At 38.6% G+C, this 21587-nt stretch overlaps 1 protein-coding gene across 4 annotated transcripts in view; it reads left to right on the forward strand.

Annotated features, from left to right (window-relative positions):
* AGTPBP1 (ATP/GTP binding carboxypeptidase 1) overlaps window positions 1-21587 on the forward strand; it is a 143464-nt gene that overhangs the window by 32884 nt on the left and 88993 nt on the right. For all 4 annotated transcript variants that reach the window (XM_084629416.1, XM_084629418.1, XM_084629415.1 and 1 more), the window contains 5 exons: window positions 4073-4203; window positions 16455-16522; window positions 17210-17273; window positions 17545-17691; window positions 18308-18439. In XM_084629416.1, coding sequence (XP_084485542.1) covers window positions 4073-4203; window positions 16455-16522; window positions 17210-17273; window positions 17545-17691; window positions 18308-18439 — 542 coding nt within the window. The remainder of the gene's footprint in view (window positions 1-4072; window positions 4204-16454; window positions 16523-17209; window positions 17274-17544; window positions 17692-18307; window positions 18440-21587) is intronic.

Here is a 21587-nt window from a genome sequence, read left to right on the forward strand (position 1 = left end):
TGGTCTCTTCTTTGGTGTACTGGATATTGATTTTGAGCAACTTAACTCTCAACAATTAAGATAACTCTGTTATTAAAATAAAGTTAATGCTTTTCAGGATTACTGCATGTGCTACCTGCAGGAGTAAGGTGCATGTGGTATAAGACCTGTCAGGATGACTGAAGGACTGTTACTCCATTTGTTTTTCTGGGTTAGACAGGATTGGGGCCGGAGCGGGGGAGGGGAGAGGGTTGTGGCTGTACTGGTCACATTTGTGTTTAAATGTAGAATATTTTCCACCCCAAAACTACATTCAAGTATGAGAGTGAGTCATGAGAGACCAAAATGGAAATTCTTTCTTATTGTACAAGCTGCTATAATACACAGTAGTTTCTAGTCAGGTTGGTTGGATTCCTTTCCATTTTGGATCTAAAATTGTTGAGGATGAGGGTCCTTGGAGATTACCATTGGACATTGAGTCAGCAGTCAGATATCATGGCTTCTGTTGTAATCATGGGATCATCCTGGGTGATTTCAAGCTCAGTGCATACAGATGGCACTGGATCTTAGTTTTGGATGGCAATTAGAAGTAGAGGTGTGGAATGAGGGATGTGAAGATTCTGTTACCATAGAGTATTCTCACCTCTTGTTTTAGTAGCAGTGCTTACTTCTGCCCTGGATGACTAGAGAACTAATTGGATTATGTCCAGGCTTGGAAGGATTACATTTTTATTGGTAAATGTCAGTTTAACTGTACCACAAAAATCCACTAGTGATAAAAGTTTGCAGATAGACAAAGTAAGAAGAGGTTTCAGAGTAGCAGCCGTGTTAGTCTGTATTCTCAAAAAGAAAAGGAGTACTTGTGGCAATTTAGAGACTAACAAATTTATTTGAGCATAAGCTTTCGTGAGCTACAGCTCACTTCATCGGATGAATAGTAAGAAGAATGCTTCTTCAGAATTTATTAGTTTGATTTAAGGATATTCGTTTTGTGTATTTCTTTTGACACGTGGTGGTTAACAGTTACAAAGCTTTAAATTTTTTGAATCTGTCTACTGTCATTAAATAATTGCCTAACCTCCCCTTTGCAGCTTTGAAAATTTAAATATTTTAAAATAATGGATAAACCCCATAATTTTGCACAACTGTGAAAACTTAAATTCATAAAATTCTAAAATGGTTAAAAATAAACATCGATATTATCCATCAATTTAAAAAAAAAAATCGATTTCTGACCATATAAGAAAGCAAAACTAGAACAATTGAGAAGGGAAAGGGAGATTGTCAGATTAAAACTTTTTTTATACACTTTTAACGTAAACAGTTGAGAAGATGCATATATTTAGTAATGAGATTTTATGATATAAACTTTAGATTAGGGAGGACATCTTCAAGCAGTTTATATCATTTTTAAGATTAGGGGATATTATTGGACATAAACAAAACTTCCTTTTAAAAGTTACTTTGGTTTTGGTTGTGAAGTTATAGTTTAGATGTAAGTGAAGAGAAATGAAGTGTGGCTGGAATAAGTTTCCTCTGCTGCTGTAGCATCAAGTTATTTCCACAGTAATAAAACACTTGCTGTCAACCATTTTTTTTCTTGTTTTAACATTAACATCCAAGGGTAAATTAACAAACTTAATAATAAGGGCAAAACCATTTTATTATTCTAAACTGTGGCTCAAGCAATAATAATCCATCAATTTCTTTATAAACAACATTGACACTATTTAAAAAACTAGTGTCATTCTTTAGTTTTATTGCAAATAGCCAGAACCCACTGTACATGGACTTAAAATAAGTTGACATTGACTATTGCTGAACTGTAATGGAATTCTTTGCTGTGCCAGTTGTTCCTTAGAAACCAGAGTTGTACAGAGCAATGATTTTAATTATGTTCATGGAAATTTTTTAAACATATTTTCAAATGGTGGGGTGAATCTAAAAATGAAGAATGAATAAAATCTGATTAGTAATAGTTATAACTTTGTCAATGTCATCTCAAGTATCTTACCTTCATCTTCTTAGAATGTAAGTTGATTTAAGTTGTAGGTGATCTGAACTAACCTTAAGGCATTTAATTAAAAAATATAATTAAATATGGTATGGGGGAGATAATATAAATATCTGGATTAAAGTGCTCCTTATGAAATGTATCTCCTCTTAAAACACCATCTCTTTTATGTAAATGACTAAGACATCAAGCCAAGCTATACTTGTGTTGCTCAAAATGAGACAAAACTCTGATAGAATGACACTGATTCTCTATAGTTTCTTCACTTTTATGAACATTATAAAATAAAGACCCTTCCTCCTAATAGTGATAGTCTATTAAATTTTGTGCTGCATTTCTTCCAAACAATATTTGCAAAACTTAAGAAACCAAACTGGTTGCATCTATTTTCTAAGGATAAAGCAAATAAGTAATAAAGAATGGGATTGTCTCAAAGTGATTTTCAGTGTGTATGAGGTAAAACTTAATAAGGCTGTATTTTTTTCCACTGTTATAGATTTATCAGAAAATGTTGAAAGTGAATGTTTGCTGTGGAACACAGTAGATATCAGTGAAATTAAAACTTTCAGCCAGTTGTTGTTGTTGTTGTTGTTGTTTTTCCTGCTGCATGTGTGCAGAGTAAAGCCTAACACAAAGATATGAGTGACTACTCAGTCTTGTTGAGGTAGGATAGCAGGAGCGAGGAAGGGATGGGAGACTGTAGGTATGACTTCCTCATGGGCTCTCTCAAGCAGAGGCTGTCGACCTGAAACATTGCTATGAGGGTGTTGGAAAGAAAAGATAGGAGACCGCTAGAAAGGTGACCTGTATCTGCCAAAGAAAACAGCATTATTTTCTTAGGATAGGATTGGCTCATGTTTCTTCTAAGCTTTTTGTCTTAACTCTTCTTTCCTCTCCCTGGTGTGGTCATTTGCAGAACAGGCTTATTGTTCAAGCTGTCTGAGGAGGAATAAAAGTTTGTAAGGGGAAAAATGCTCAAGGAATGAAAAGAAAAGTGATCTGCTCCTGTTCTTCTCCATAAACAATAGTCTTTTTGGGGTGGGTGGGCCCTGGTTCTGTTATATTATTGAGTACTTTATTTGTCTACATCTGGATGATTCCACACCCTATGGTTTAGCCAGACTTTGGAGCCTTTGTAGGCATTTTTGTAGACCAGTCTGGCAGACTTCAAAGCCAGGGCTACTGTATAGACAATAAAATGTCAAAGTAGTTGAAAATGGATTCTAATAGCTGGATTCCCCATCCTGTGGTAAAAAATAATGAGAGATGGCCAAGGAGGAAGTAACTTCTATAAAGTCCTCATCCTTCCCTTCTAGTGGTCTCTGGATTTCTTTTTTTATTGGGGTGGAGGGTGAAAGTTGTCCCCGTCACTTGTGAAATGAATCCTGGGTGCAGGGGGACATCATGGCTTTAGAGCCGATGTGGTTTTCCCCTCTGGCCCCTTCCTCGTGTTCCTTGAGAGCATGACTCCACCAGAGATGTGCTTCCCGGGACTTCACTGGTCATGGTTGCCCTGGAGGTACCTCTTGACAAGAGGGATCTTAACTGCAGAAGGGGTTCCATGGAAGATGTGATACAGCCCCAGTTTTATATAGTTGTAACTATTTTATTATAGGTATGAATTTGAAGAAATAAGTTGCTAATAACAGTGGATTTGTAATAGTACAAATTAGTTAATTTTTGTCCTGAATTTCCCATATGATTTCCTTGGGTAATTCAGTAGAGACGCGCCCTTGGAAAATAATGGGAGTTTTGCCATTGATTTCAAGGGAAGCAGATTTAGTCCCTTTTAAGAATGTATCCAAGACAATGCTGCCATCCTCTGTTCATAGCTGTCTTAATGAGTATGTCATTGGTAGCAGGGAAGAAAAGCTAATTTTGAGAAGTAACTAAATAGAGAAAAACATTCTGTTTTCACTGTAAAATTGTTCAAACACTGCTGATCTAAACCTATTTCACTAAAGAACTAACTTTACATTTAAAAAATGTAACTAATTGGATTTTGCCCTGTGATGTGAAACAAAATATTTTTGTCCTATTTTTGTTGAATACGGATTGAAATATAAATGTTTCTTTCAGTCTTACTAACAATTCTCGGATTGTGGGTCTACTGGCACAGCTGGAGAAGATCAATTCAGAATCTTTGTTGGTAGAAGCAGACACTGCCAGATATGTTACATCAAAGATCCTCCATCTGGCTCAGAGTCAAGGTAAATATTTTATTTTACTTAATGTTTTAAACATTGTCCCTGCTCATCTTTCTACGCCTCATCCCAAAACACACTCCTATACATATGACTGCCACATTTCAGCACTGAAGTTCTGTTGGTGTTTTCCCATCTTGTCCTCCAAAAGAATTTCTGTATTCCTTGTTTATGTGAACAAACAGTGAAAAGTTGTATTTATGACTTGTCTTTATGTATTTGCATATTGAACACAAGATTCTTCCATTAGGATAAGTTTCTCCTATCTCAGTTCTTCATAATCTGACAGTTAGCCATATTATACAGTATTTTTGGTCTCCTAAGAGTACTACCTTGTTCCACGAGTAATTCTATCAAAACAAATGACAGTACTTTTGGATTAAGGTACTATTCTACATGAACAGAGATGGCAGAATCAAGGCTCTTTCTTTGCTGTCTATAATTTCCGTCGTAGCTTCTCCTTACTACTGTATTTAGGCATTCACATTTAAAAAAATAAATAAATAAAAAGAACCAAGCCACTTGTATTGTTGCTTAAGAACATGCTATATAGAAATGAATTTGGTTTTTGTAATTTACTTAAAAGGGGAAAAAAATAACAAAAAGACAAGTATTTTTTCTGCATCTCTTGGCTGAAGAAGAATGTAACCTTGAAGGTCTTCGGGTAAAAGATGATTTCTGGAACCCTGAAAGCACATCCAGTAACACTCTGGAATAACAAAGAAGGAACCTCATTAATATATAAAACAGCTAACTGATCAACAGAACTTCCCAGTACAGCCAAATCTATCGGAACAGCCTGGCAGACAGAAAGGGAATGGCAAATATCTCGGAGAATGATGTTGAGGTGGCTTTATTTCTCACATGCACTACAAAAGAGGCATCTTAGTTCTTTTCTTTTCTTCCTTCCTTTTGAGTTCAGATTGCTCTTGCTCAAGTGCTGTATGATCTCCGTTTATTTTGCTTCTGTCTGAGACCAGGGTCATTGGTGTCCACAGCAAAGATCTTTCAGTGTGTGCAGATTTCCTTTCAAACCTGTGACCTTTTCAGAAGAATTGAATTTTTAGTAACTGGAACTTGTTGTCCGTCCTTTTTTAGGAAGACTGAGGAAAATGTGTACTAAATCTGCATTCCTGTTGTCCTTTAGATTGCGTACATCAATGCATCATTATTCCAACCTGCCATTTTTATCGTTCCTTCCCCAGTTCCTCAATACTGCAGGCGAGCAGTCTAGCTAGTGTTTGATGGCTTACCAAAGAACATAAGAGTGCCCATACTAGGTCAGACCAATAGTCCATCTAGCCCAGTATTCTGTCTTCTGACCTTGACCAGTGCCAGCTACTTCCAAAGGAATTAACAGAACAGGGCAATTATCGAATAATCCATCCCTTGCCATGGAGTCCCAGCTTCTGGCAGTCAGAGGCTATGGGGAACCTGTGCCAGTACCTTCTGTGCAGAACCTTCTGCACTCCTCCCAGCTCCCTTACTAGCACAGTCCATCATTCTGTCTCTACCTTCCAGTGGCTTTCTCAGTAACTCGTCTGAATGGTCTGGGTCATACTGCTGTCTTGTCTGCTTCAGAAAAAATCCAAATAGCTAGAATCTGCAGAGAGTCCAGCCTGAATTCCTCTCCTCCCATGTCCTCTGTGTGTGTGTACGTGCGCGCACGCGTGCATACCAGGCTGGCCTAGAGTAGGTTGCTGTCTTTATATGACCTGCTAGCAGGTCTTCACAGATCAGTGAAGTAAAGAATAATCTAGTGGATTATGGCAGTGGATCTCACCCTCACCTGTGACTAAATGTTATAATAGAAAAATGTTTTAAGAACTTCCTCCCACATAGTCATAAAGAAAGGGAGGGTCTTTCTTGACCCTACTTTGATCAATTTGTGACCAATTAGTTGAAAATTCCTGACTCTCATCATCAGCCTCTTAGTGCCAATGTACAAGCCAAGTGGCTGCAATCCTGCTAAAAGGTAAGTATTGGGGAAGACGTGCCCCCCAAATGGTATAGTGGTCAAGCTATTTCTGCAGGGCCTATCTATACAGTGCATTTTCAGATAAGGAAAGGTGCCCAAATAACAGTCTCTTGCCAATCTCTTTTGGTAACCTACAGTTTCAACCTTGTCTTCAGCGGTATTTTTCCTTGGCCCATTCAAGGTGATCAGGAACTGTCATCAGCAAATAGTTATAAAAGTGTCAGACTTAACTTTTGCCTCCTCCCCAAACAAGGCCTCCTGTTTCAAGTTAATAATACCTTATGAGAATGGTGAAGTCAGATGGGGATCTGGAGGATTAATTATCACTTTCCCCTGACAGCCTTTTTCATTCTTAGTGTCTCCTACATTTCTTATGCCTTTTTGTATCAAGAATTGGAAGTCTTCTACAGGGAATATCTGTGTCAAGATGCTTGAACCCAAGCTATTTCCTTACAGAGAGTCTTCTAAATTTCTAAAAAGAAAAGGAGTACTTGTGGCACCTTAGAGACTAACCAATTTATTTGAACATAAGCTTTCATGAGCTACAGCTCACTGCATCTGATGAAGTGAGCTGTAGCTCACGAAAGCTTATGCTCAAATAAATTGGTTAGTCTCTAAGGTGCCACAAGTACTCCTTTCCTTTTTGCGAATACAGACTAATACGGCTGCTATTCTGAAACCTAAATTTCTAAGAGATGCCAAAAGTGGAAGGAAACTATTAAATGCATTTCTTAATGTTGTCATGTTTTCATTGCTACATTTTAAATATTTCAATTCAAAAGATCAGGTACAAATATAAATGAATATTTCAAATGAAGAACTTCAGATTATGGATATTTTCTTTTTTTTCCAAAGTCATCCCTCCTTAGCCTTGGCCACCATTAGTCCCACTTTAACTTCAGCGGATGTTTTAGGCATCCATAAAGTTCTCAAAAATAATAGCAACAAACTAAATTTTAATGAGCCTTCTGTTTAAACTGTTAAGTCTTTTCCTTGTCTTTATTTTCTACTGCTTTATAGAACTCTTGTCTGGACAGGTGACATTTAAATCCCAGAAATAAAAACAAATTATATAGCAGTTCAGGTTACGGTATTTAGAGCCTCCAGTCCAGAAATCTTACATTTGGAAGATTTATTTTACAAACTGTTAATGTTGGAGATGTGTTAATTATTTAATTGTGGCATTGCTTGTTACATGATACAGATTTTCTAAACATACAGGAGGACATAGTGCTTGCCTCAAAAAGCCTAGAGTGTAGGGTGTGATGGGTTGGATCACAGAAACCCCCTGGGGGCTGCCACCTGATGTGCCAAGACTACTTCTGCTCCTGCTTTCCTGCCCTATCAACTTTTTCTCCCTCTATAACACTGATAGAGAGATATGCACAGCTGTTTGCCCCCCCTCCCCCAAGTATTAATACATACTCTGGCTTAATTAATAAATAAATAAAAAGTGATTTTATTAAATACAGAAAGTAGGATTTAAGTGGTTCCAAGTAGTAACAGACAAAATAAAGTGAATTACCAAGCAAAATAAAATAAAACCCGCAAGTATATGTCTAACAAAACTGAATACAGACAAAACCTCACCAGTTCCAGTAAGCTTCCTTTTACAGACTAATCTCCTTTTAGTCTGGGTCCAGCAATCACTCACACCCTGTGTAGTTACTGTCTTTTGTTCCAGTTTCTTTCAGGTATCCTTGGGGGTGGAGAGGCTATCTCCTTAGCCAGCTGAAGACAAAATGGAGGGGTCTCCCATGGGCTTAAATATACTTTCTCTTGTGGGTGGAGTCCCCCTCCTCTCTCCTATGCAAAGTCCAGCTCCAAGATGGAGTTCTGGAGTCACCTGGGCAAGTCACATGTCCATACGTGACTTAGTTTTACAGACAGAAGCCATTGCCCACATGGTATCTCGAATGTCTCCGGGAAGACTTCTTACGTGGATTGGAGCATTCCAAGATGCATTGTTCCTTAAGTGCTTCTTGATTGGGCACTTAACTTTGCGAATTCCTTTCTCCAGGACCTGACCAAATGTTCTACTAAGGTTATTTAGAAATCAAGCCGGTACACGGCCCATATTCATAACTTCGAATACAAAAATGATGCATGCAAACAAATAGGATTAATAGATTCAGTAGATCATAACCTTTACATAGCTGTGTTACATGACATTTGTAGCATAGAACATATTCCAGTTATGTCATATATATTCATAAGCATATTTCCATAAAGCCTTATGGTGGGCATCGTCACATAGAGTCCCAATCCTGGTGATAAAATTAAGCATATGCAGTTTTTGCATAAGTGTTTACAGGCTCAGGGCCTAAGAACTTCATACATAACAGAGATCATCTGTTACTTATGACAAACTTAACAAAGGTTTCAGAGTAACAGCCCTGTTAGTCTGTATTCGCAAAAAGAAAAGGAGTACTTGTGGCACCTTAGACTCAAATAAATTGGTTAGTCTCTAAGGTGCCACGAGTACTCCTTTTCTTTTTGCAAACTTAACAAAATTTCTCCCAAACTGGGAAGGAGGTGTGGTTTTGGGATTTTACCCTGAATACCAAAACCTTAATTACCACTTAGGTGTGGTGTGTTTGTAATTTGACTAATGGTTGGCATGCTTGTTGTTGTGGATGAAATTTTTCAAGCTTTTTCATTAGTTCTCTCATGCACTAACTGGGGGATAGCAAAGAGCAGAGGTTTGGATTTACTCTGTGTGTGTGTGTGTGTGTGTGTGTGTGTGTGTGTGTGTGTTATGTATATGTATATGTATATATACTGTTTACGTACGTATGTACATACATACATACATACTAGGCTTTTACATATATGGTAGGCTTACATGATAAAGGCTAATTATACTGTGTGTGTATGTATGTATATATAAATATAAAAAGATGCATTATTGAAGGTGTTTTTCTGTCTTGGTTTTTTTTTTTCTCCCCTTCTCTTTGGGTTATTTTACTAGTATTGCTGTAAACTAATACTTTAATAAAATAACATTATTCCATGCACTTTGAATAGACTAAAATACATACATTAAAAATAGTTTATCTAGGGGACCTTCATTGACAGTGAAAGAACTTTGTAATGTAACTGGAAAGAAAGGAACTATGAAGACAGTATAGGTGAATTGTATAAAAGAGTAAAAATGGAGGACAGGTACAGCAATGTATTTATTAAAATTTGGGATAAATGATCATTTAACCCAAACTTTAATAAAGGGCCTCATTAGAGTTAAAGAAAAGGATTTTTTTGTTATGAGATACGGTTGATATACATTTATTTATTTATTTATTTTATTGTCATATCTTTTGTTTTCTAAACAGTCTTAATACGCTTTTCTATTGGATTGATTTTTTTTTTTTTACTTGGTGCATTATTTAAAGCAAGCACAAGATGCCCCCTCATTAGGTAGTTCATTTAATCACTGTTGCATTCGCTATATGGAAAAAGGGGTTAATTCGGGATGGGGTTAGACTTAAGAACCTCATCTAAAGAAATGTAGGCTAACGTACAGCATTATCAGCAGTATGTGAGACATATGTTGGAAACATTGTAACTTTCCACACATCAGTGTAACTTTACCTCTTGATAAATTCTCATGGTAGTCTCTTCTCATTTTACATTTTCATTTTGGCAGCTGAACGCTAGCAAGTTGATGTGTCTACATGAAGTCACAAATAACCTTATAACTCATTTGCCAATCTGTTTTTCTTTTTTTGTTTGCTTTGAAAACTAGTGATAGTACATCTATGTTTTGCACTGTTTTAAGAGTCAGTTGTCCTAGATTCAGAAACTGGAGAGAGCTCCTGTCAAAGGCCATGTTAAATACATATCAAAGTAATATTTCATGACTCTCCAACTAAATACTTGTTGCATTGTCAGAGCTATAATTTAAGTATTAAAGTATGGTAAAAGAATGGCGAATACAAGCCTGTCACAAGTTTGGGGCTTTGTAAGACACAGTACAGTATAAGTTTACTAAGTACTGTTACATTGTGTGATAAAAAGATTAGTTTTAAGTTTATTTTTTCTGGAATTACCTTATTGCCAATATTTTGAAAAGCTTTTGCTGAAGGGAAGAAATGTGTACTAATTGTGTCTGAAGATTAAACTGATCATTTAAATTTTACAAGAAAACTTGCCTTTAGCTGTGAGTGCTGTTAACCAGAAATTTCTTAATAGAAATCAAATGGTTGACTGACTATTTTGGCTTGAAACTAGTTGGCGATTAAGGAAAACTTGGAGAGTTTTATGAAGATGTGCACCAAGTGTACCACGAACATAAGGCCATGAATTCTTGAGTGTTTCTATTAATTGTACATGAAGTGTTCTCATTACTAAGTCTAGCAAAATAACTTATTTTCTTGCACTTTTTTGGTGACCATAACACATACTTACCTAGATCAAGTTTCAGAGTAACAGCCGTGTTAGTCTCTATTCGCAAAAAGAAAGGGAGTACTTGTGGCACCTTAGAGACTAACCAATTTATTTGAGCATAAGCTTTCGTGAGCTACAGCTCACTTCATCGGATGCATATCATCCGATGAAGTGAGCTGTAGCTCACGAAAGCTTATGCTCAAATAAATTGGTTAGTCTCTAAGGTGCCACAAGTACTCCCTTTCTTTTTACCTAGATCAAGTCACTGTCGAGTTAGCATTTTAAAAATTTCATAAGAAAATCTACTCCACAAAACAATGTAATAGAAATTGAAATTTCAGGTGGCTATCACTTGTTTTCTGAAGATACACTTGTGATACTCTTTGGTCTGTGCCCCTGCAGGTAACTAAGCCTGAAACTCAAAGTTGAAATATTGGTTTCATCAGGGGAGAGTCTTATGCCATTCTTGGAATGGAAAATAGCTATCTCTCGTGCTGCAACTGCAAGTTCTATTTTGACTGGTTGGTGAAGGTGACTTTTTTACAATGGATGGCTGTACCAGCTGTGCATCAGCCAGATGCACATTGCAGCTGCTTTTGCTCTTTTTTTTTTGTAGTCCTTCCACAGTGTCTTAATTGTACAGAGCCTAGTACAATGGAGTCCTTTTCTATGACTAGGATCCTTAGGTTTCTACTCCCTTGACTGCTCTGTTTCATTGTGGGGAAAAAATCCAATTGAAATAGCTCAATTTTTTCTTCTAAAACAAAAATATTTTGGCGTTTCCCTTCTGTCAGAAATTTCTAGTTTTCATTCCAAACGGGAGCAAACTTGTTTAAAATGTCAAAACTTACCATGGAACAAAGTGAGTTTTGATCAGCTCTAGCTAACGCAATGTTTAGATTTATGGGAGGAATTCATGCTGCTCTTGGAGGTACTGTTTCAATCTGTCTGCTTATTCACCCAGACAACACTGCATCATTAATCTTTTAGGGGTATGTTTTCATTGCAGAGTTAGCCTTAATGATTGACATCTGGGTCTGAGCACCTAGATTAACCTGGCTCGGGTGTGAGCAGCCGTACACGAGTTACCATGTCCTCAGTGGTGCTGGACTCACCGGTGTGTGTCTTTAAGACTTATGGGAGCAAATCCCATGGTTGTCTGTACTGCCCTAAGCTAAGCTGTTATGATTCTTTCCCAGTGACTTGAGAAAGCATGTTTGTCCTTCAGGATATGCAGGAGAATTGTGGGAAGGCATTGGAGGACTATTGGCAGCTGAGTGATATAACCTGTGTCCTCATTGTAAGGGAGATGGGGGTGGTTCCCAATCTCAGTGAAAGTGACACTGAGCACTCTTTTTTACATCCACAGCTAGTCCTGGTTAATGCACACCAGACTTGAGGAGACAGAGGGTTTTGTGCATGATATGAGGGAGATTAGGAGCAGCTCCTGAGTAAGGGCCACAGTTAATTCTGCAGTGAATACATACGTTCATTGCATGTAATTTTCACTCCCATAAATACTAGGTACTACTTTTTAATGAAAGTTTATATTCTGGAGAATCTGTGCAACATTTTTGCAAGAGGATGATTCTGCAGCAGTTTAGTCAGTCATATAATCACAGTATAGATACAGTTTAGAGTTATATAGCTATTTCCATACTAACTCTTTTTTCAGTGGCTCATGGCTTTCAAAATTTTAAATTGGGGCTGTTTTTTATAGGTTGGCTTCTCTCTGAAGTGAATGTTTGTTTGGTTTTGGAAATAACTGAATAAAAGCGGTTCAGCTTGTGATGGGGGTGACCTGACCCTTTAAAATCAGTGGTTTCTAGGAGTCAGCCCACTGCCATCATGTGGTGTGGTCATTTAAGATTTTGGCAGGTCTGATATACAAGGACCTAGGAGAAATTGGGCGAGAGGAAATGGTCTCAGGAGTAAGTAGTATTTCAGAGGAAACCCCATTACTGATTCCTTAAAGTCTTGGGACCAGGAGCTTGGCAGCCAGGGCAAGACAAAGCTCCTGTGACTCCTGGAGCATTGGAATGAGTTTTGGGAAGGGGATCAGCACATATGCTGCCACCTCCCTCCTGGCAGGCCAGACATCAGCAGGAGAAGGCTGGCCTGCTGAGCCCTCCAAGGTGGAAGGCTAAGTGGGGAAAAGGTCCAGCTGAAAGTAAAGCTGGCTAGGGTCCTACAGCTGGTCTAAATCACAGCCTGATCTCCAGGGAGAAGAGCTGGGGGGATTCCTGTCTGAAGGAGGTACCTGCCTCCTGTCATTATCTCAGCTCTGAGAGGAGGGCTGGGGGGAGCTCCTGTCCTAGGGAGGGAAACCAGTAGGACCGTTTGAAATACGGCCCAATGGCTGCCGTAGAGGCCGAGGAGCCACCAGGAGTAGTAGCCTAAAACAACAGGGAACCAGATCTTCTGGAGGAGGTGACCCACCGTGTGTGACTCTGAGGAATGATCTGCACATGACGGATGGTAGGAAACAGGCCAGGGACAAAATCCAGTACTGCACTCATGGGAGGGACGCAGGGAGGGCACATGACCTCCCCACGTGACCCTCCTTGTGACTCCTCCCTCCCATCCCGGGGCTCTCCCCGTCCCCCCTTACCTGTCTAAAATTTTACAACTTCATCTGTTAAATAGAGAATAGCGTAGCTGAAGTTGGCGTATCTTAGATCGACTTAGAATCACTTGCTTCGTCCTCGCAGCACGGGATCGATCCCCCTGGTGGAATTCCGGAGTTGACGGCAGAGCAATCAGGGATCGATGTATTGTGTCTACGCTAGAGGCGATAAATCGATCCCCGATAGATCGATCACTACTCGCCGACCTGGCAGGTAGTGTAGTCGTGGCCTGAGTATTGCTCTCCTCCAGGCACTAGGAAAGCAAAGATGCTGCGCCTTCTGGGTTTGATGGAAAAAAGGCATAGAACTGTGTGTGCCATGTGCATCTTGATAGAACTACAGCCCAAATTGTTTTATTGTTTTCCTCAGCATGATATACAGGAGGGGCAATCAAAATCAGCCTGGCAGAACATGCGTGATAACTGTGGCTGGACAGATAGAATGTGATTTTGATCAATTGTTTCTGATCTCTTGGGGCCAAATTCTGTTCCCATTGAGATCAAAAGGAGTTTTGCTATTGAGGTCAATGGGAACAGGCTTTGACATTTGGAGAGGAAAGAATAAAACCACGCAAGCAAGGGTTACGTTGCTTACACAACAGGTATCAAAGGCTGCTAACTCATGTGAGAAAGTCAGCAGACATCTGATCTTTGTCCATTGCAAGGGAGAAATCAGCAATCAATGAGGCTAGAACAGTGTCTGTACCATATCCAACTCATAAGCACATCTGCAAAGGATCAAGGGAATATGAAGGCTCCAGATTACCTTAAAGTCGTCAGTCCCTTGTTTAGAATGCTCCCATTAGTTTATGCTCACAGTCGAGAGGCTGGAGCAGGAAAGAGGCAAAATGGATATGTTTCCAGGCCAGGGGCTTTTAGCTTCTGCCAAGTGCCAAGTAAAGGGAATCTGTTCTTACTGTGAAAGATGTTTTGGAGTCACATGGGAAAGTTAGATGTCCATCACCCCCACCCACATTATAGTTAGAACATTCACAAAAAGTCCATTAAGAATAGACAGGAGTTTTCAAGAATGTGAGCTAAGTGTTCCTTAATGGGTCATTCAACTTGACTTGTCCCTTCATGTGCTAGCTAAATACCTTGAGGGCATTAACACAGGAGTAAACATGTAGTAAACATAGCTAATATTCATAACTTTAGATACCAAGATGAATATACATGCATAAAATAGTATAGTCATAAGTACCAGCTATTTCACCTACATGACTATTCCCAGAAGAGATTCTGAAAAATCACACCATTTACCTAAGACCCTATGTGCCAGCACCATCCCCCACTGGAGTTTTATCATCTGTTATTTAACAACAGAGATAGAGCCAGTGCTGTGACTCCATTTAGCTTAAAAGGGCAAGGTTAATTTTTAGCTGTTCAGGTGTGACTGCACCTTTAGTCAGTGAGGGTATACTGGCTGGCACACATTCAGGTTAATGGGTTCAGTGTTCCTTTTCAGTTAACTTTTTAATGTTCATAAACCTGGTGTGTGCTGAGGTGGTCTAAAGCATAACACAGGTTTTTAGGTTTGCAAATCTGTGAACCTCTGCCTCTTTGAGATTTTTATATATTTTTTTCTGGTCAAAGAAGAATGGAATCAATTGTTTAGACTGAAGGTTGGGGAATGAAACTACTTATATTTTGTGTTGCCCTTCATAATAAAATGGGATTGTCTGAAACTTTTGTTGAATGTAAGGATTACATAGCTCACTTGTGGATTTGTCTATTAAATAAGTGTTTATTCATAGAAATCTATTCTGTTACAGAAAGCATAATGACATGTAATTTCTGGTTTAGATGTGGCCAGCCAGTGTAGTATGATCCTGATCTTTTATTAGTTTTATTATATTAGCTACTTTCTTGGCAGAGCATTTGTTTTCATTAATTGGTTTTCAGCACTTTTGAGGCTAAAATGTCTTTTGTTCAACTGATCATAGGCATGAAGCATCTCTTCTCATACATCTGCATTTATTCTAGCACACTCAGGGTATTGGTGGGGAAGTATGAAAAAAGCAGCCAATTTTAGAAGCAGGCAGAAACTGTTTTGGGTGTGAATGATTGCACTTAAAATGACATGGATAGTGATTCTGATTATTTCTCTATAGTGTCAGTAAATACAAGCTTAAGAATGTTGCCTGTTTTTCTTCATCTTGCTCTGATGTTGCAGTTGAAAGTGAGGTTTCAAGGTTTGGCTTCTTGATTACTTGATTTGCCTCACCTAACGTGAAAAAGTCAAACCAAAATGAACTGGTACATAACCAAAGAAAAGCTCAATTTGCCTTCCATGGCTCTGTGCTCACGAGAAAGTAGATGTGCAAAAATAGTATAATAAACTCTCATGAGCTGTTTTATGCAGTCTGGTGCCCATCCACAAGCAAACCAGAAAGAAACTTTATTGGGATTATATATTGATTCGTTTTGGCAGTTACATGAATCAGGTAACCTGAATCAGGCGATAAGGGAATCAGATCCTGAAAATGCCCATATTGAAATACTATTTGCAAGTCTTAGGACAGCAATAATTGCAGAAAATGTGTGATGGGTGAGGTAAGATAAATAAAATACTTTACCCTTTTAATAAGGTGGAGAGGGAATCATAGGCTGTGGACTTTCAGTGTCTAGCTCCATAAATTATTGTTGTTCATGTACAGAACTACAGCTACTTATTTCACCCCCTTTTCTTTTTCAAATGTTGGCATTACTGTGTTGTAGCACAGTAAACAAGATAGTATCTGATAATATGTTAACCCCTGACTCCTGCACCTAAAAATCCATCTTCCTTCCTCTTTCCTTGCCTGGAATAAGGCTGCTGTATAAAAACAGCAGGAAATTGTTCTGGAAATCTCAAAAGCTGACTTTCTCATGAAATTTCCAGAAATTCCTGTTACTCTTACATGAGTCAGAAATATTGCACAAGATACCTTTCTTTGCAGTATTTTGCCCAAAACTGTGGTATGTGGAGATATACGTACACTAAAAGAAAAATGTTAACCAAAATCAAAAATAAATTCAAAAGTAGTTCAAATTTTCTTTAAAAATTAGGCAAAGGTATGAATTCATTCCTACTGTATCTAAATCAGTTGGTTCACCCTAATTTTCATATGCTTTTGTACCCTAAGTGACTTTTGTGTGTGTGTAGGTTTTTTTTCCCATAGGTTAGATTTTTCTGAATGTTGTATCCATTTCTTATGTTCAGAAATTGCTCAACTAATTTTATTATATCCTTTGAGGGGAAAAAATAATCTCTTGGACTTTCAGAAAAAACCAGGAAGGAAATGACTGCCAAAGGTTCCCCAGCAATAGAAGTTATCCTCTCAACATTAGAGGTAAAGCATCTTATTCATGTACGTGTGTATGCCTAAATTGTATACTTCGTAAATATCAGACTTCCAATTTTTCAATATTTAATTTTCTTGGCCTTTCCTGTTACAAGGTACTTGTCCATGGTCTTGATCATTACATGATATCTAAGGCCTTGATTCAGCAAGTTTCTTAAGAACATTCAAAGGAGCTACACTTCTATTTTAAAGTTAGGCTATGTTTAGGTGCCTTGCTAAATCAAGGTCTAAAAATACGTAAGTCAAGTGGTTTGAGTTGCAGTAGGAACTCTGAGAAGTGTCAATCGTTAATCAATTCTGATGTTAGAATTTTAACCAGAAATATACAAGTTTCTTAAAATATGAAAAAATAACCTGAAGTATTTACCAAAGAAAATATCTTTTACAAGTAAAATTCAAGGCAAAATACAACTGCTTGTTTTGGAAATGTCTGTGGATCTCAAAAGTTGAAGAATTTGGACAAATATATAACTACAGCTGGTTTATTTGGGTATAAATAAACTGTGAAGCTTGGAAGGAAAGGCACGTGTGGCTGTGGAAAATAAATGTAATGAGGTACTCCCATTTATAAGTCTTGAAACAAAACCTATTACTGTTACAAATTAAGCAAGGATACATCTGTGTCCAGTATGCCGTATTTGTTACCAAAACTAAAAGAATATTATTTAATTTCAGAATACAAGAGATCTTCAGACTACTCTAAATATATTAAATATCCTCATTGAATTGGTGTCAGTTGGTAAGTTTTTTAATCAAGTGGCAATTTTTGTGTACTTTGTGCAAATTGTTATATTTTTTCAAAAATGTTTGAAAAATTAAAATAGCTGATTTACATAATTTTATTTTCTGAGATTAAAAGAATGATCAAAAGTCTAGTTTATGCATGTCTATAAAAGTTGAACATTGCCAACGCTGCTTGGTGTATTGCAAATGGATATGAATAAAAGACTGAATAGCTAGGTATCTTAATTTTTTTTAATACTTCTGATATTTCTATTTTTAATTTCAAGGTGGTGGTCGGAAAGCAAGTGTCTTAGTTTCTAAAGGAGGGACGCAGATCTTGTTGCAGTTACTTTTGAGTGCCAGCAAAGATTCCCCACCAAATGAGGAGTTAATGGTGCAGCTTCATTTTCTTCTTGCAAAAATTGGTCCAAAAGGTAATCCTAATTATAACGGTTAATACTTTGTCCATGTGTAATAGTCTTCACGTGATGATCTCATTGAACTTTTAAAAGATTGTTTCATCACAGATACTAGGTAACTCTATCTGCTCTATTCTACATTATAACAGTTTTTATGGTGTGCTTATCACTGTAGTGGTTGCTTTAATGTACTACTGGAAGACTCTTCAAATGACTACACACCTGTCACATCTTGTCCATTTACAGTTGGATAAACAAAGACAGGGAATTCAAGAATAAATTTTTGGAAGTGTTGAGTAATTTAGGGTACCTCAAATTTGGAGTGCCCAACTTGATATTTAGGGCCTGGTTTCAGGAGCCTGATTTTGGAGGTGTTGAACCTTTCAAGACAGGCACCAGTGTACTCCGCATTAGTGGATGAAGGCATGCCTTCATCCAAGAATGGAAGAAGGAAATGAAGGGAAAGGTGAAATGGAGTTCATTATGCAGAGGAGAGGGGTAGAGATGTAGAAATAGCATATCTTTTGTCGCTTTTGAATTAAACTTATTTAGTTACAAAAGTAGAATAATTTAGCTTCAAAATCAAATTCAGTGATTTTCTTTGTTTTTGGTTTTGTTCTATTTGTTACAGATAAAAAATTTGGAGTAAAAGCTAGAATCAGCGGCACTCTAAACATCTCTCTGAATTTGGTGAAACAGAATTTGCAGAACCACAGGTTAATACTGCCATGTCTTCAAGTACTAAGAGTATACTCAGCCAACTGTAAGTATTGCAAAACATTCTTTTCTCTTTTCTATACAATGGTGGGTAAAGTACTTGACAATGTTTAAAATGGAGAATTTAATTTTTTGTTTAATCTTACATGATTATAGTGACTCTTCTTTTCTGAAGACTTTTTACTACTTTTAAGTGGTGTCCCTTAAGTATGCCTCTCGAGCCCTTGATCGGAGATATGCAGCTAGCAGTGTCCGTTCGGCCCCTGCACATGCCTGTGCCGCCTCATGCCGGATACTGAGACTGTATAGGGGGGTGCAGGTGAACAGCCATTAGTTCCTATTCACCCACCTCAGCCTGAGATGGAGCCTTAGTGTGGTAGCCTTAAGCTTGCCTTGGCTTTTCTAATATTTCATTAGGGGTTAAGATAGTTTTTATAGTTAGATAAGTGGTGAAAGGATTGTTTGACTCCTCTTTCTCCGGGAGAGACTTAGTATTTTCCTGGCAGGGCATGCCTGTCTTGTCAGGTTTCAAATGTTGCCTCTCCTAATGAGAGGCTATAGCTTTGAGTGACCACCCTTCTGTGTGTCCATTGCTTGGGAGAGTCCCACTTCTGCCTGGCTCTTGCATCCAGGGCAAGGACAAACGGGGGCATTAAATTCAGACTGCTAATGATCAAACACACTCTTCAGCCAGTTACTGAGTCCCGTTCGGAGGCCACCTCTCTTCCCCCCTCAGACAGATCCAGCACAGGCTTCCTCTGTGAAAGGGAAGACTCTGATATAGCTTCAGGGAAGGCTCACCTTAAGGAGCCAACTCTGAAGAAATCCCAGGTTCTCGGCAAGATCTAGCGTCGCTGAAGCGTTGACCTCTCAGCTCGCTACTGTTGAGGTGAAGGACTCCTCTTCCGGCACTGGTGGGGCTGCAAAGTCCTGGAGCACAAAGGAGAGACACAGCTCTGATTGGGCCTCAATACCTTCTGCCAGCGCGGCAGGCAAGCATAGACCTTGGGGACTGGTACAGTTCAGTCCAGCTGTTGGTACCCAAGCATGCAGCACCCTCTGCACTGAGCAAGCAACAGCACCAGATGCCATCAGTGTCTACTTCAGTATGTCCACCATTTGTGGTACTGTTGGCTTTGCCGTCTGTCGCATAGGCCACTGCATCAGTGCCAGTCCCTTAGTTGGTACTGTGAAGGGTTGGGTCCCTCAAGACTGTTACTAGATATGCTGGGATACCACTGAGAACAAACCCCCCTGCCAGAGAAGGCTTCCTTCCATTCCCGTCTTGCTGAGCTAGACGCACCAGTCGGCTACAGCACAGACCAAGAGATTGGGCCACACACCCGTGCAGTTCATAGAAACTAAGATTCACTTAGCCCAGGGGCTTCTCAGTTAACACAGCGTTTCCCAGGACCCAGTATTCTGTCTTTCTGGGAGCCTAAACCCCAAATGAATCCATTTTACTCTGTATAAAGCTTATATAGGGTAAACTCATAAATTGTCCACTCTCTATAATGCTGATAGAGAGAGATGCACAGCTGTTTGCTCCCCCAAGTATTAATTACTTTCGGTAAATTAATAAGCAAAAGTGATTTTATTAAGTATAAAAAGTAGGATTTAAGTGATTTCAAGTAATAGGACAAAGTAAGTGCCCAATCAAAGCAGTTTGCCTGAAAGGGGATTGTGTAGGAATCTGCCTGATGAGCCAAAGGTGATTCTGGATGTAAGTAAAATTCAGGAGTTGGTAGTGGCTCAGCAGAGGAATGCTTCTGTGGAGCAAGGTAAAGATGAACTGGTGCTTAAAAAGATTCCTGAAAGAAAAAAATTTCAGGCTAGTCTTTGCAACCAGTTTGCTGCAACTGAAGGGTGTGGAAGTGATTTGATTAAGGAAGTTTGAGTTCCTAACAGCCAGAAATTTTCTGTTGTGAATTGATCCACTGACTTTCCTTTTGAAGATCCAGTATGTATCACTTTGAGAAGGTCTCGGATGGAATGAAAATTGTTAAGAAAGTTAAACAGCCCTATAACCAAGTGGTTGTGCTTGACCTGTTTGTTGGGAAAACAATGTTGTTGGGACAGAAATGTCTCCATGTAGATTCTGTGAGTGAATGGTCTGTGACTCAGGTGCAGAGTGAAGACTCGGTAGCGGAGTCAGCAGACCAGGACAGCGGTGCAGTTAATATCTTAAAAATACAGGGGAGGGCAGGTATACTCATCTCTAAACATTTTAGATATGACTTGTAGTCTCTCAGTGGACTTAATGTCTGATTCCATGTGGAAGCAGAGGTTGGTAAAGGAAGGACAACAGAACTTTGAGTCTAACTTGCTAGTGAAAATGGATGGTATCTCTTTAAGACAAAGTCCAGCCTTGAAATTGGTAACAGTTAATGATTTAAAAACTAGTAAACAAGCTAGTGTCTGTGTTGATGCACATTACCTGGCTGACCGAGAGGGGGGGAAGGGGGGACGACTTGCGAATAGCTGTTAGCACAGAGATCATACCCGATCAGCCAGTGAATTCTGTTAAGCAAGAGAAATCAGGGTTTAATCCTACAGGACAAGGAGGAAAAAGAAAACTTCCTTTTGGAAAAGGAAGCCACAGGTTAACCGTAAAATGCCAAAACCCCAATGGTATTGAGTCAAAGGTGTGAAATGACAAACGTGATTGTAGATGGACACTTGCAATTAATTTGTTTATTGCTAATGGTAATCTTTGTAACTCACGTGTTGCTAATAGCAAGAATTGTAAAAATATGCAAAGTGCCTAATCTTTTGGAAAATCTCCTGAACACGTTAAGAGTAATGCATAAGAACACATTTTGTTAAAAGACCTTGTGATAGGTATCACGGGAGTTCAGATATACTATACAGATATATTTCAGAGTAACAGCCGTGCTAGTCTATATTCGCAAAAAGAAAAGGAGTACTTGTGGCACCTTAGAGACTAACAAATTTATTAGAGCATAAGCTTTCGTGAGCTACAGCTCACTTCATCAGATGCATAGAATGGAACATATAGCAAGACAGATACATCTCTCTCACACACACGCGCACACACACACAAGTTGGAAGTTACCATACAAACTGTGAGAGGCAAATTAGTTAAGATGAGCTACCATCATCAGGAGAAAAAAAACTTTTGTAGAGATAATCAAGATGGCCCATTTAGACAGTTGACAAGAAGGTGTGAGCAT

The sequence above is a fragment of the Lepidochelys olivacea genome, assembly GCF_965140295.1.
Source record: "Lepidochelys olivacea isolate rLepOli2 genome assembly, chromosome: 5".
Classification (NCBI taxonomy): Eukaryota; Metazoa; Chordata; order Testudines; family Cheloniidae; genus Lepidochelys; species Lepidochelys olivacea.